Source organism: Microplitis demolitor, chromosome 10 (assembly GCF_026212275.2).
Source record: "Microplitis demolitor isolate Queensland-Clemson2020A chromosome 10, iyMicDemo2.1a, whole genome shotgun sequence".
Classification (NCBI taxonomy): Eukaryota; Metazoa; Arthropoda; class Insecta; order Hymenoptera; family Braconidae; genus Microplitis; species Microplitis demolitor.
In genome coordinates this window covers 3,028,304-3,044,532 of record NC_068554.1, presented here as the reverse complement: position 1 = coordinate 3,044,532, position 16,229 = coordinate 3,028,304, and the positions used below count along the sequence as shown (strand labels likewise).

Sequence of the window (16,229 nt, the reverse complement as noted above, 5' to 3'; positions counted from 1 at the left end):
CCGCGGCCTCAGACGTCCGCCGCGACCATAATACCCGACCAAGGTTTAGGTTACACTGTTTAACGCTGCACCTATATCTTCTTATTCAGGTACTATTGTACTGGCGCCTATTATTTCGTACTATTCATTGATTTTCTTAGGTATCTGTAAAATAATTTTTCACTAATTTTCTATTAAATATTTTTTTTTAAACCAATCCCGTGAAAATCCTCAAGCTTTCCACGGAAATTAATTTTTTTTACAAAAAAAATTAATAACAAAAATAGAAATTTTAAAAATACCGCGACCGGGATTCGATCCGCGGACTTGGAATTCAACTTACAGAAAAATGATCATGTGTAACAGGGATCTGATTTATTTCCGCCGCATGTACATCAAACTGCGTTTATTTTAATAGACTATTACATTACTGTCTGTAATTACTCATCAATTTTTTTTTAAATCACAACAAAAAATTGGCGGGAAAAATTTGAATTTCAAAAATACCTCGAGCGGGATTCGATCCGCAGACTTGGAGTTTTCGGTCAGTAATTTTTTTTTTTACCAACACTCCGGTGAAAATTTCCACCCATTCGACATAAATAAATTTCCCGCAAAAAAAAAAAATTGGCGGGAAAAATTTGAATTTTAAAAATACCGCGAACGGAATTCGATCCGCAAACTTTGAATTGAAATAACAGAAAAAATAACGAGGCGTAAATTGAATATGTTTAACAGAGTACTCGTATTTACCTTTGTCACGTGCAGAACTAAACATATCCAAGAGCCGTGTTCACGTAAATATGATCTTACATTGCTATCTGTAAGTCGTGTGTTGTCCAGTCACAGCATGACGTCTGATCGTAGCGTTATGATACAAGTCACGTGTGAATATAACAACGCTCGTATACTTATTTAATTCTCATATCAACTAAGACTTTGTAGTCTTCTCAGATTTAAAACCCCACTAAAAATTTAACAATAAAAAAATTAATCAAACAAATATACGAGCAATTAAAAAATTATTATTATTATTTATAGACACTTAGAAATTTTTTTTAATGGTTTACTAAAAATGTCATTTTGTCTTGTGACATAATCATAAGTCATGGTCACCATTCTTTGTATCATCAAACGAGGAATTTTTACAATCCAATCCAATCATAAATGTCCATATAATATATGAAAGCCACGTATAAAATACTACATAATTAAATTTAAAAAATTTTTTTCTTTCTTCTTTTGATTTTTTAAAACACACGTGGGGCGTTTTATTTTATTTTTATCGATAAAAAAAATTTTCAGTTGTAAAATAATCATCAGTTCCACAAGGACATATGACATTACGTCGTCGTAGTCTTTGTTCATACCCTCTAGGTTCTTGGGTGTCTGATTGTATCTTTGAGGCCCGGGAGATCGCGATGTCCTATCTCGATGAGAAGTCTGTGGGTTGCCGCGGTGTGCGATATATAAATATATAAATATATGTATGTATGTATATATTAATACTCATACATCTACACTGACACTGAGTAAACAAAACTAAAAAATATAAAAAAAAACAATATCGAAAATAAAAATACAGAACAACAAAAGATTAACTGAGCAGCGCGTAGACCGCGAGACAATGCATGGAAGATTAAAACAACCGAGATAACGTTTTTAATAAATAATACATTTGTTGCTCCAATTTAATGAATAGAACTTTTTATTTTTTATGCATTCATTCATTAAAAAAAAAAAAAACTAAACATTTATATCAACTTATCACGAATTTGATAAATGTCTTGGCGCCAGCGTCACCTTTTTTTTTAAACCGATTAACAGACCTCCGGATGCGCCATCATGACACCTCGCCGAACCAAGCATGCATAAAAACTCGTCAAAATTTTTTATCCAATTGCATAAATATTTATTCCTTTTGAATCGCCGTTCATACAAATTCAATTAATTCATTTTATAAAAAAAAAAAAAAAAAATAAAATAAAATTTTTTTACATTCCAATACTGAAATAAATAAAATTCAATGACATGAAATATCACTAAGTAATAGTACATTTAAAAAAAAAAAACTGAATAACAATATATTAATATATATTTATTATCATATTAACATTTGAAAACAATTAAGAGACGAAAAATTGATTATTCATCTTGAATATTTCGTTCACTTCATTTGATACCTGAGACTTTTGGGGGCCGTTGGCTTCGAAATAACGAGGACCCCGACCTCGCGATCATCGTCGTCACGATCAGACTCTCTCATGGTTCCCTTATAGCTATAACTTGACATCCTTAACTTGCTTTCTTCTCTACATGTATACATATATACAAATACACCATACCAGACTCCAGCATAAATATATACATATACATATATATATTTATAAATATAAATACAACTACCTCTTAAACAAAATCACCTTTAGCTCTGCTCCTTATCTGTTCGCCTATCTTATTCACGCGTATTATGTCCCACAGGAAACAGTGAAACCAAAATAAAAAAAAATTAAAAAAATATATATACATAAAAAAAATTAATGTCGGTATCTTTTAGTTGGATTATGTCGCGCAAATAATACGATCACTTCCAAAAGACAGGCTTTGATATATTTATTTTTATCTTTGCAAAGTATATTTTAATAAAAATATATGTATATATATTGAAAAAATAAGAGAAAAAAAAATATTTCAACACGAGATCATTAGAAATCCGTTGGTAGCATTAACAAATAAATCTTTTGGGCTTATATACATTTGATTGACGTCTATTTAATAGAAATACAACGTAACAAGAATGAAACGGGATAACATTAACTCATCCAGGAGTCGAAGGGGCTGGTCTCACCACGACGGGTGGCCATTGTGTATTTTATTTATTTTTTTTTTTTATTTTCTTACATCCTTTTTGGCCTTATGTATATCATACAGCAGGCTCGGATATAGTATGGACATTCTACCATTCTTTCACTCCCTCGTAAAGTCAAATGTTGACACTGGGCTGCGGGACATCAGACTCTTCAGCGTACTTTTTTTTACATTTTTAAATTAATTTATTATTTTATAACACTAGCTCACGAGCTTTTGCGATGGGGAATCTTAACTATGGTAGCAATTTTTTTATTGTTTTTATGATTAAATTTTTAAAAGAAACTTTTTGGCTGCTAAGTTGTGGAAATTATTTTTTTTACACAAAAAAAAAGATTTCTTGGCTGAAAAAAAAATAAATAAAAATATGCACATGTAGAAAATTTAAAAAACTACAGGTGCAATTTTTTTAAATATATTTTTTTTTATAAATTTATCGTTTTTTAAAAATCAAAAACTTATTAGATGTCAGCTAACTTCAGTATCATCAAAAATGGCACTGAAATTAACTGACGTCTAATTTTTGGATTTTTTAAAAAATTATAATTTATAAAAAAAAAATTATTTTAAAAAAATGCACTTGTAGTTTTTTTAATTTGCTACATGTGTATATTTTTACTTTTTTTTTTTCTAACTTATTTGCTAAAAAAAAAAAATTCAAAAATTGTTAATTGTCTGCTAACTTCAGATCATGTCGAAAACCCCGAAAAATTTGAATTTACGATTTTTCTAAAAAAAGTAGATAAATTTGAATATCAATTAATTGATCGCGAAGAACAATAAAAAGTAAAATAATTATCAAAATTTATAAAAAAAAATGAATAAATTTATTTAGTAAATCGTAATTAAAATAAAATTTTTGATTACAAAAACAAGTTCGTTAGAAATTACAAAACTAAAAAAATTTTTAATGGACACATTAGCAAGTTTAACGATCTAATCAAAGAGCGGCTTTTATAAATATAAATATACAATAAAAAAAAGTATTGAGCTATAAAAACTACATTTCTTTCACAACATAACACCATCTACGGAATCTTGACGCTTAATTTTTTATTTTAAATCAAAAAATTTTTTTTTCCCCAATTAAAAAAAAAAAACTGTCGTTGCATGACATTTAGCTTGACGTTGCAAAAATGCGCGCGTGTTCTCTAAAAAACTAAACAAACATCATAATAATAAATGAAAATAAATACGAGAAAAAAGTGTAATAAAAAAAAATAATAAAATCTGTCGGTAAGATCAAGAGATCGCCACGCCCCAAAACCGCCTTCTGTAATCATCGATTCATTACTCATTAGTACTAACGAGCCACGTGTATCACACAACTAAATATATACATTAAACCACAAAGGTAATATCCTCCATTGATGTTCTCGTTTAAATGGGTAATCGATAAATAAACATATAATGAAATATATATAAAGTTATTGGTATCTTGTTGAAAGCGGTCTTAAAATATTCATAACGACGTACGTACATGCATAGTATAGCAGAAGACATTGAATTAAATATTTTATTTAAACAGTAGATCAATATATTAGCCACATGACGAGGGTAACACGCAGGTGTTGTCGTCGACTTCTTCAAGATACGTCCGTTGATTATGTGATTCATTATATCATGACTCTGTTCACACATTTTACTTTTATTTTTTTTTTTTTTTTAATTATTAATAATTCAGTTTTTTATTTTCTTACAATCGGGTCTTGTGTTTAGGGTTTTTCGAAATGTTTAAGTAATTTTTAGATAAGTAAGAAAATATATATGTATATATATATATATATATATATATATATATATTTAAAGGGAGAGGAAAAGGACCCTTAGTTCCCATAAAACAAGCCATGACATCATGCTCGTTGAAGCGACCACGTGTGACGAGAGCGAATGAGTTTACTATGGCCTTGAATAGACGAAGGCTCTGAAACTTCTCGTTACATCCGTCACAGTCGTCGGTCCGTAAAATTAGCGCCACCTGCCACCCTCAACTTTCGAGTTTAGGGTGATATGTATTTATATCTATATCCATTTATATATTCAAGTATATATGGAGTAATGCTCAACACGAGAGTGATTTTATTGAAATTTTTAATGAACTCGGAATGACGGATTTTATTTAAACCCAAATTTACTCCGTCAATCGGAGTTCTGTTAAAAAAAAAACATCACTCTGTATATGGAGTAAATTTTTTACAGTGCACAGTTAAATTAGTTGGAGAAAAAATTATGAGTTGTTAATTTTTATAGAGAATGATTTAAATTAATTACAAAATTAAAATAGAGTTTGTCGTAATGATAAAGATGTTTGCAGATAAAGTTGTTGAGGCCGTGGGGTTGTGACTCGGACACTTGGAGTATAATAGGGGGATGTGTTGTGTGTATATATAAGGATTTAAGAGACACGAGTATGTAGAATGGAAGGGACAGTAAGATGGAATGAACGTAAAGCCGATGGCTAGAATGCTCATCGGGTGTAATGTGATTGTTCACGGACGAGCAGTCACGTGGATCCTAGAGATGACTTTATTCGTATTTCATCTTACAGGTTTTTATATTAAGTAATTACTTTTTTTTTTTTTTTTTTTATTATAGATTTATTATCATTTATAAAATAAATTTTAAATTTAAAAAATTATCAGGGTTCAATTTCCAAAACGGATCTTTTTAAATTTTACAAATAGAAAATAAAAATTACTACTGTTGATTTTCAAATCTCAATTTTGGTTAGAAAAATTATGTTTGAGTAAAAATTTTTATTTGCAGTCATGAAAATTTTATTACAAATTTTTTTTTAAATTTGAGTTGGTCTTTGAAAAAAATTTCTCAAAAATTTCTAAAGGAAAATTTAAAAAAAAAAAAGAAATAGGATCGAAAATCGAATTTAAAGATACAAAGAAAAAAAAGGAGTTAAAAAAAATAAATGGAAAATAATCAAATAAATCTAGATGAAGAACAAAAAGGTACAAGATACAGCAAGTATTTTTTATCCTCTATAGAAGTATATAATAGACTGGTTGTTTGTCCCTAGACTCGGAGATTGTCCGACGGTTTGTATACACCCGTAAACTATTGTGCTCGACCATAAACTATCGGGTGTTTCTTTATTATTGTACATCATACATCCATGCACGACATGAGAGAAAAACCCCGTTGCACATTACATACTGCATGTATATCTTCAGCAACAACTGCCGGATTACCCGTAGAAATCCTTTAATGGCATTGTTGGGATTTGAATAACTCGAAATATGATATCTCGATCGTGCTTACCCCGGCTCACCTTCATCTACTCTCTTATTCCTTATGAACATATAGAATTACTCATTTTTATTTTTTTTCACTCATCCGGATTAATTGTCACTGCCAAAATATCCCAATATTTAATATACTCAAGTAGTCATGAAATAATAAAACAATACTCTGCTGGTCCTCAGAAAAAATTCTAAAAATTTAGTTTACCAGAAAAAATGTAATTTTTATTATTCAAATTACTCGGCTATATTCTACACTGTAAAAAATTAGGAGTGAATACGGATTTTATTTAAATCCGAGTTCACTCCGTCAGAGTTCCGGAGTTTAAAAAAAAATCACTCTGCATACGGAGTGAATAGGGATTTTTTCATGGGCGGAGTGATTTCGGAGTGACGCGGATTTTATTTAAATCCGCATTCACCCGGTCCGGAGTTTTAATACTTAAATAAATTAATATTTAATAGAAACAGCTGTTAATTATAAACATAATTATTTAAATAAATCATTCATTGAGATATTAATAATTAAACTTAAAATATTATGCTTTTAATTTATAAAATGTTTTAGTAACTCACTAAATTATAATTTCATATATATAATACATAGTGAAGATATTAAATTATTGAATAGCTATAGTGACATAGTTTTTATGGGAATATTTTATATTTCGGTACAATATGAAATGTTATCTCATGGTATGGTTGATGTAAGTCATATGACAGTTTGTAACTCAGTGTAATTATATTTGTAAAAGTTTTATTATCAGTTGCTTATAATTTTTAAAAATAATTTCGCGTGAATATATGTTCAGGGAGCTCGTAATTATTTCCATACTCAATATAAATGTCGAAATTTCAAAGACCTAAGCTCACTATATTACTAATTTTTTTTGCAATTAATATTTTCCGAAACATCCTTCAGAGTGAAATTCACTCCAAGGAAATTAAATAAATGAAAAATCATCCAGTTCGCGTTCATTCCGCAACTTTTTTAAATTTACTCAGATATCCTCGTTTTTTTCCCATATACAAATACTTAATTTAAAAATTTCCAATATTTATTTCCACAAACACTTTAACGACTTAAAATATTAGCAATGCACGTCCACAATTTACAAACGAGGAAAGAATATTTTACCTCGTTCACGGTTTACGCGCGCATTTTAATCATACGAAAATTTATATCTCTTCTGTTTACATTTAAAAAAAAAATTCTAATCTTTACTCATTAATAAATTATCACTTGATAGAGAAATAAATAAAATCCTAGTAATTAATTAACTAATTAACGTACAATGAAACATTTTAAAATGAATAGTCTGAAATTTAATAGTTTGTTTTTAAAAGCTTATACGGATATCTGTCGTGCATATTAATTTCACCCTCGAGCTCATACGTCCGGTGGTCTTGGCGTCGGCCGGAGGTCTCGTAAAGTCTTGGGCTTTAACAGGCGACGGCATTACATTAGAGAATTGCGTGTGGATCTTTCCTTAGCATACTGCAGACTATATATACATACATATAAATACATACACATATTTATATAGAAGTCAAGATCAAGAATACAGTGCACACGAATGTGTAATAAGTTATTTGAGGTTTTTAATACGGGACACTTAATATTTAGCCGTCATAAAAAGACAGAAAACAAGAAACAGAAGTATGATAATGGACTTTTTTTTATATCTATCTCGCGACACGAGCGGTTGTCTTTGAAGCTCCGTTATAAACATATGACTTTTTTTAAAGTTACTTCCATTTGGCCACCGGGGAATCGGAACTTTTAATTTTGTAAAAAAAAAAAAAAAACGGATCAAAAAAAGCGGATGAGAAAAATTAAATATCTAATAATTTTAAAGCAACGGATACATTTATATTCATCTTTAAAAATAAAACAAAATACTGTATTTTTATGGAGTCAATTTTCTTGACTGATGTTAATCCTGGAGCGAAAGAGAAAATGTCTGCATGACTGGTATTTTATGTTATGTTTTTTTTTTCCGCTGGTAGTACTTGAGAAGTGATCACCCTAGTGTATATGCACATAGCCGAAAGAATATACTGATGTGAATGAGCGGAGAGTAGAGAGCGTCGAAACGTAACATAAATCTCTGGATAATGTGACGGGGGTGGATGCACACGGCATCACCCCCGCCTAAAACCAATCAAATTTCGATTCACCCTCGTCCTATTTTGTCCTCTTATATTTTATACACATACATATGTATATAAGTAGACAATCTCGGGATTATTCGGTGACACGCGGCAAAAGTCGTGTTCGTAAAATTTCATGTTCAATCAAACGAATTATTTTTTCTCTACTTGAATTTTTTTTTTTAAATTTTGTCAAATTATTTAACAAATTATATTTTACTTGAAACAATTTTTCATAGCATCCATGTCAAGATGAATAATGATTATTTTTTTTCCCTGAAATATTTTTCTCCCCTCGACATTTTTATCTCTTACACGCAGATCATTATTTTCAATTTTCTTGATAAAAAATATATAAATAACGAAATTGATAATTATATTAAATTATTTAATTGCAGTAGAGTTAAAGTTTTAGTTTTTTTAAAAAATGAAGTGATGAAATAGTAGAGGTGATTATTCATTTTGTTGAGTCTGTTGTAAAAATAATAAATTAATGAGCGGAGGGAGAGGATGAAGACAGAAAGATTTTTTAAAATTTCTATAATGAGGAGTTACTCTCATAATGTAGCCACGTCGAGCGAGCTAATTGAGTGGGCTGGATTTCGACACGTTTGTCCGGGCATTTATATTTTCGGGGCGGATCGACAGCGCGCACGGGTGCCACATATGAATGATACTATTTCTCAGTGCGAAGAGGCGTCATCGGCTTTCTTTTTGACAAAACACCGGCTTCTTTACTGCCTCTTACTATTATCATTATAAATATAAACATATATATATATTTATATATATATACACATATACTCAACTCATACTCCGTACATTTAAAAAAACTGACAGACCGAGACTGAGACACTTGAAAAAAAAAAAAAAATTAAATCGAACATTAAACAGACCAGTGACAAGTTCCCCATTGACTTAAAAATAAAAAGTCAATTATTTTTTTTACGATAATTAAATTGAGTTAATAATAATTAAAAATTAAAAATTAAATATACTTGTCCGTATGAATATTCAATGTGTCAATGGCTTGAATTAAGTATTGATATTATTAAAATGTCGCGGCTACAAAACCCTAAGTGGTTTCGCTCATAAAGCGGTAATGGTACGGAGGATAACGGATGATAAGTATCGCATTTATTATATATAAACTAACAGAGTGTACCTTATATTTTATTTAAAATCGTAGATTAATCTCAATTAGTAAAAAAAATTTTTTTTATCATTTTTGGTAATTTTTTTAAAGAAAACTACTGCATGGAATGTTTTTATGTTTTAAGGATATATTTGTGGATATATAATCAATGCAAGATAAAATTTTTTGACGAAAAAATTCAAAATTCAGCGAGTTATTCACAATCTCCCAACGCTCAAAAAAAGTCCCCCCACTGCTGCAGTGATAGCGACCTCATAGTGCCGGAAATCAAAAAAACCAAAAAGTTTATTAAACTAGAAGGTATTTCCCGTACGGCGACCCTCGGGCTAAGAAAAAAATTTAAATTTAACAAAATGGCGGGATTTTTAAAAATAATTTCAAATTTCGCGCGATTTGATGATTTTTGGCCTGGAAAAATTACATTTTTGATTCGATCGGAAAACTGGAGGTTCATGGTACGTAGAAACATATATAAAAGAAACTGCAATTCGAATCAAATCGATCGGATGATTTGTCTTCGAGTCATAGATGCAATTTTAAAAAATGTATTTTCGAGAACCGATACGCGGCTGCTCTTTAGACGGCTGTAACTCAAAAAAAACTATTCGATTATGCACTAGAAGTAGTATGTTATTTTTGAAGATATAGACTATCGAACTGCAAAAAAATATTGATTTTTCAAAATTTCACACTAGTGTCCCCCTTAATAAAATGAATTATTTTCACCGAACAAAAAATTCAAACTAAACCCACGCGACAAGACAAAGACACAGTAAAAATAAAATAAAAGAGTAAAAACAAGTATAAAAAACATAAAAAATCACGTGCAGTATCGCGTTACAGCGAGCACGCTTGTATGCGCGTTGCAACGTTCATTCATTAAATTTTTTTTTATAAAATTTAACGTCGACGTCTTATTTTTTTACCTCGTATCGCCTTCTTCTCTGTTTAAAACTCTTTTTTATTTTTTTAATTTATTTTATTTAGCATCCGAGCACCGAGCACTCAGTGTCTTGGTACCTGGTACCTAAGAACGGAGTTGTCTCCGAACGGGCAATAAAATTAAGAGACAACGCGAGGGCGATACACACCTCGTACTTAAATTCTTATATTTTATTTAATATCCAAATAAATTTAACCAGCAAGACAAGTAAATAATATTTATTTACTTTTAATATATTTAATTAATTAAATAATAAATATTATTTTTATTCTGTTTGTTTAATAAATTAATTTAATAATAATTTAGGCGGTTTTAAATTCGTATTTTTTAAATTTTCATTCTAAGAGCCGGTTAATATCGTAAACGAACTTCCAATGTATCCATAAAGAGAGACCGGCTCCGATATATGGATGTATCCTTTTATAAAGACTATAAACGTGTGTTTTTTTAAAAATAAAATAATAAAAAATAAACTGGTCCCATAATTTACATATCTAGGGATACTCACGGCCCACTTTCGTATCTTTTTAAGGCCCAAGCACTTGCAAAACTATATATATACATATATATGTATACATTAAAAGTGTTTTTTAAAAAGATATGTAAAGGTGTTTTATAAATTCTGCGAAAAACCAAAACTCGATCTCCTCCCGAGATATCGCGCGTTTTTTTAAATTTAAAAACCATCATGGAAATTTTTTTTATTTGTTAGCATCTTAATTAATATTAACTGAGTTATAATTACAAAAATTAATTAATATTTAATTGTTCACTTTTATTCGAGCAAATAAAAAAAATATATGAGCAGGTGGCGATAGATCGCAATTAAAATTCAAAAATGAATAATAATTTTAAATAATTAAGCGGGAACTTAATGCAGACGGTTATTGTCGTCAAACAATTTCAAAAGTAAAACAATATATATTTTTTTTTAATCTAAACATTTTCATTGCGCATAAAAAAACAATAAATATATAACAAAGTATATGTTTTTATACGGCATAGGTGAATATTGAGAGCAGATAATATTTATCTAAGATTACCAACCGGTTTTTTACACTCGAGTACTCGTTATATATTTATGTGACATATATATTTAGATATAAATAATTATTTAACTAAATCACAATAGAATAATTAAATTTTTTTTAACACGGGAAGGAATTTTAAAAATTGAAAATTCGTTATAAATATCACTATATATTTTTCTATATATATATTCATAAATATATATACCGTTATACAATATTAATAATAATAATCATTTAAATAAATATTTTTTTTCGTGTATTTACAAAGCGGCAGTGAAAAAAAAGTTATTACATACAATTTACAAATGCAATTAATATATATTTTATATATTTTTTATTAAATAGCTCAGCAAAGTCTTTAGCAACACTATAAATAATTTAAAATATTAAAATAATTATTTATTCATAAACTTGAATAACATTTCTTATAAAAATGCTTTCAAGTTTTAAATCACATTCAATATAATTAAGTAATTAAAGAATTATTAATTAACATAATAATAAACATTAAATGCCGTTTAGAAAAAATTAAATAAATTATTATTTTTTTTTATGGCACTTATTTTATTTTTCACATCACAAAATTTAAAAAACAATCTAATGATAAAACAATAATAAATAATTTAAATAAACAAAAAAAAATAAATTTAAAATCACTAGAGTTTTTCTAACGCTCGTGTGTTCGTCAATAATTCCCTCGTGAGTCTCCAGACTTGTTTGGCCGCGTTTTCTAGTCCACTTGGTGATTTTCCTTTAAATAAATCCAAATTCGGTAGAAAATAATGCGGACACCTGCGGCATTGCAAGCAGGATATCAATTGTAAAAATATTCCATTGATCCGGTCACCTAGACAACTTTCATCCCACTCTGCTTCGTGGGGATGTTTTTCACACTCATACAACAGCAAAGTTTTCATATGATAACTAGTGACCGGATTACCCGGCAAATCTAAATGCCTGTCCCTCAAAGTCTTGAGAATACTCAGACAGCGTCTGCGACTCGCGCCCTGGAGTAATCTGTTCTCAGCATCAATAAAAGACAGAGCCCATGCGTCTCCTTCCATCGCCGACTGTTTTCCCTGTAGTCCGATGCACTCCTTCGACAGCATATCGAATCCCTCTGCCTTAACTTCCGCCACAATATTAGGATGCGGCCAGGGAATCTGAGGAATCGGCCAGTGGCTCGCGGATCTCGGCCAAAGACCCGCGCATTTGAATGCCGGTGTTATTTGTACAACATAACGTTCTCTTATTCTCAACTTAACTTCCGTAGTATCAGCAATCATTTTAACAGAATCACGATACGCGCATTTATCACAAGCTTGTGCTACCAATGTTTGAAAACGGGATCGTATTTTCCTGGCAGATAGATAACCAGACGCGGTTATAAATTCAACCCACAGTGACATTGATCGTTTCCGACCGTCGCTTAGCTTGAGAACAGCGCAACCAGGCAGTGTACCATCATCCACAAAATTTAGTACACCCATTTGGTTTAAATAAATTACGATTTCAAATTCTGTCGGTGATATTACATCAAGACCATCAAATCTTCCATTGTAATCCGTCAAAGATGATATAAATCTTGGCTCCTGTACCTCAACTTCTTTTAATACATCCTGTACAACACGACATACTTCCTGAATTGTTTTAGCGACTTGTGTCTTACGTGTCATCACACGCTCACCAAAATATTTGTTTATCTGATAGACCATTTTTGAATGTGACGCCAGCATATCTGCTGGTACTAACATTTTTTAAATTTAATTACCCTTGTGGTTTTTTAATTATTTTATTATTTAATTATTTTATTCACTTATTACACATTTTTAAAATAATTAATCACTTTAATAATTAATTGAAACACAACACATTTTTAATTATAGTGATAAATAGTTGATGACTGTTGTTTGGTAATTTAAATAAATAGTAAATTTGAGTTTGAAAAGGGAGTAGTCGGTACGGAGAGACTCGAGTGATGAGTAAGGAAGAATAAAAGGAGGAATATGAGAAAAAGGAGCGCAAGAGTATATCTCTGTGCAGAAGCTGATTCAAGACTAAGCGATGATCCACCTCCACACTCGCCCACTCTTTCGTTCCTACGGTTAAGACCCATGCCAGGTGAGGCAGCCCTGATTCTTGTCCTTAGAACCTACCCCGCGGTTTTAGGCCACGCCCGTTTCCGCGCATTCACAGCCAATGCCCGCCGAGACGGGGGTTTTACGCGCCGCCCATCCGCGCACCGCGAAATCGATCGCGACTTATATATATACATATATATGATAAAAAGTATCATATCGAAATTTTCATAAATTATTTTTTTTATTTTTCTCGTAAATAAAATAATTTTTTCGATAATTGAGAAAGTAATAAAGTAGAAATAATCAATTTAAGTGGATAAAAAATTAAATTCCTGAAGATATGGTTAAATATTTTAACTCTAAAGACTTAATATTTTGTAAATACTTAGTTGTTATCAATAAATTTATCTATAGTACCAGTTTACTGAAGAAAAACTAATAAAATATATTGATGATTTAATTTTATATATTTTATAAATTATATATATTTTATCTATAATTATTTTAATTTATTAACCATTATCAGTGACATATATATCGGTAATTAATTATTTTAAATAAATTAATACATTAAATAAATTATTTATTTACATTTTTATAACAAAGTCAGTGAAAAATTTTTTTTTCCATACATAAAATAAATAATTATTATTTATAAAGTCTCAAGTGCACGAGAATTGGTGACCAATTCTCTGACAACTCTCCAAACTTGTTTAGACGCACCTTCAAGCGCACTGGCCGATTTTCCCTTGAATAAATTAAGACTTGGCAAAAAGTAATGGGGGCACTTGCGACACTGTAAGCATGATATTAATTGCACCAAAATCCCAACAATTCTGTCCCCAACACAATTTTCATCCCACTCGGTCTCCAGCGGATGTTTTTCGCATTCATAGAGCAGCAAAGTCTTGATATGGTAACCCGTGACCGGATTACCTGGCAAGTCTAGATGTCTGTCTCTCAAAGTCTTCAAAATACTGAGACATCTGTGTCTGTACCCGCCTTTCAGTAGTCTTAGCTCAGCTTTCGTGAAAGACAAAATCCACGCATCGCCTTCTAGAGCAGACTGTTTGCTCTGTTGAAAAATTATGCTGTCTTTTGACAGCAAATCGAAACCCTCTGTCTTTACATCAGCAATCAAGTTGTTGTAAGGCCAGAGTCCAGTTGCGTTATTTTGGGCAGACGTCGATGGCCACTGAGAAGCCGATCGCGGCCAAACTCCCGTGCACTTAAACGCCGGGGTTATTTGGACGACAAAACGCTCGCGTATTTTCAGTTTAACATCCGTGGTATCACTGATTACTTTAACAGTCTCTCCATACTTACATTTATCGCAAGCCTGTGACACTAGACTCTGAAAACGCGATCGTATTTTCCTGGCTGATAAATAACCTGATGCAGTTATAAATTCAACCCACAGTGACATTGAACGTTTGCGACCGTCGCTCAGCTTGAGTACAGCACAACCTGGTAGGGTGCCGTCATCCACAAAATTAAATACACCCATTTGATTTAAATAGAGGACCACCTCAAATTCACACGGTGTTACCACTTCTAACCCCTCATATTTACCATTGCACTCAGTCAGTGATGACACAAATCGCGGCTCCTGTAACTCGACTTCTTTTAATATATTTTGTACTATTTTACATACGTCCTGTATTGAGGATTGCACTTCTAACACGCGATTTTGTACTCGTTCAACATAATATTTATTTATTTGATAGACCAGTACGTCCGTATGTCCATTGAAATATGACGGTAGCAACATTTTGTCTTCATGAAGATAATTATAAAATTAATTAGACACTAGCAGGATGAAGGAACAAAAATTTACCACTGGAAAAAAAAAAAAATTTATTATTTTTTACCACTAACTTAAAATTTCGATAGTTAGTCGATGATAAAAGCTCTAAAAGCTCTATGTTACAAAGCTTTAGTACGGTATAAAATACCAGTAGTATATTTATTTTATATATTAAGTCACGCCCCGCGATATATATATTGTTGAATCATCTAGCGTCTGCGCGATTTTAATGCCACGCCTTTGTGTAGAGTATATATATTATTTATATCACTTGTGGTATTTATTTATTTATCAACTGAGAAGCTGAACATTTATTTGTTTAATAATTTCATTGTGATTCAAATTTTTGAATGACGTTTTTTAGCGAAGGAAGTTGAGATTAGAAAATAATCAAATAAGGTTTGAATTTAATTTATAAGAAAGTGAGACATAGATTAGTGACCGTGGGCTTACTAATGTCCTAATGTGAGTTGATTCATGGGTATGGTGCACGAAGAGGAGTCTGGGTTTTGTTGTTTCCGAGGGGTCAAATGCTCTGACTACTGATGCTAGTAAAACTACCCGAAAAGTAGTAGGAGTACGAGTTTCAGTAGACCCTAAATACATCTTTCATCATTCGCCGGGGTTTTGATTCGTTTATATATGAATTATTTGTACACTTGCCACTTGACATTAATTACTTTCAATTTGGCCTCAATATATAAGGGTGGCTCAAAAAAAAAAAAATTAGTTTCTTATTTTCCCTCTTTTTTTAAAAATTTTTCCAACAAAAAAAAAATTCTCATCGAGCTTAGGCTTGAAAATTTAAATTTCAAAGGTCGCTCAGAAATTTCTTGCCATAGCAAAAAAAAAAAAAAAATATTTGCTCAATTTCATATTTTGAAAATTTTTAAATTCTTGAGTGACCTCTTGAACTAAATTGGGCTTCAATATATATAAGGGCGGCTCCAAAAAAA

General features: G+C 30.7%; 3 protein-coding genes across 8 annotated transcripts in view; 1 reads left to right on the top strand and 2 right to left on the bottom strand.

Moving 5' to 3' along the window:
* The window catches only part of LOC103570073 (neurobeachin), a 154,160-nt gene that overhangs the window by 119,851 nt on the left and 18,080 nt on the right, over positions 1 to 16,229 (top strand). The gene's annotated exons all lie outside the window — the stretch shown is intronic.
* On the bottom strand, positions 11,836 to 13,419 carry LOC103569973 (protein mab-21). The gene has a single exon (XM_008547551.3). It carries the CDS (start codon positions 13,137 to 13,139, stop codon positions 12,042 to 12,044), a length of 1,098 nt encoding a protein of 365 aa, XP_008545773.1. The 5' UTR covers positions 13,140 to 13,419; the 3' UTR covers positions 11,836 to 12,041.
* On the bottom strand, positions 14,119 to 15,237 carry LOC106693586 (protein mab-21-like). Its single transcript, XM_014441922.2, has one exon. The coding sequence runs from the start codon at positions 15,235 to 15,237 to the stop codon at positions 14,119 to 14,121; it is 1,119 nt and encodes a 372-aa protein (XP_014297408.1).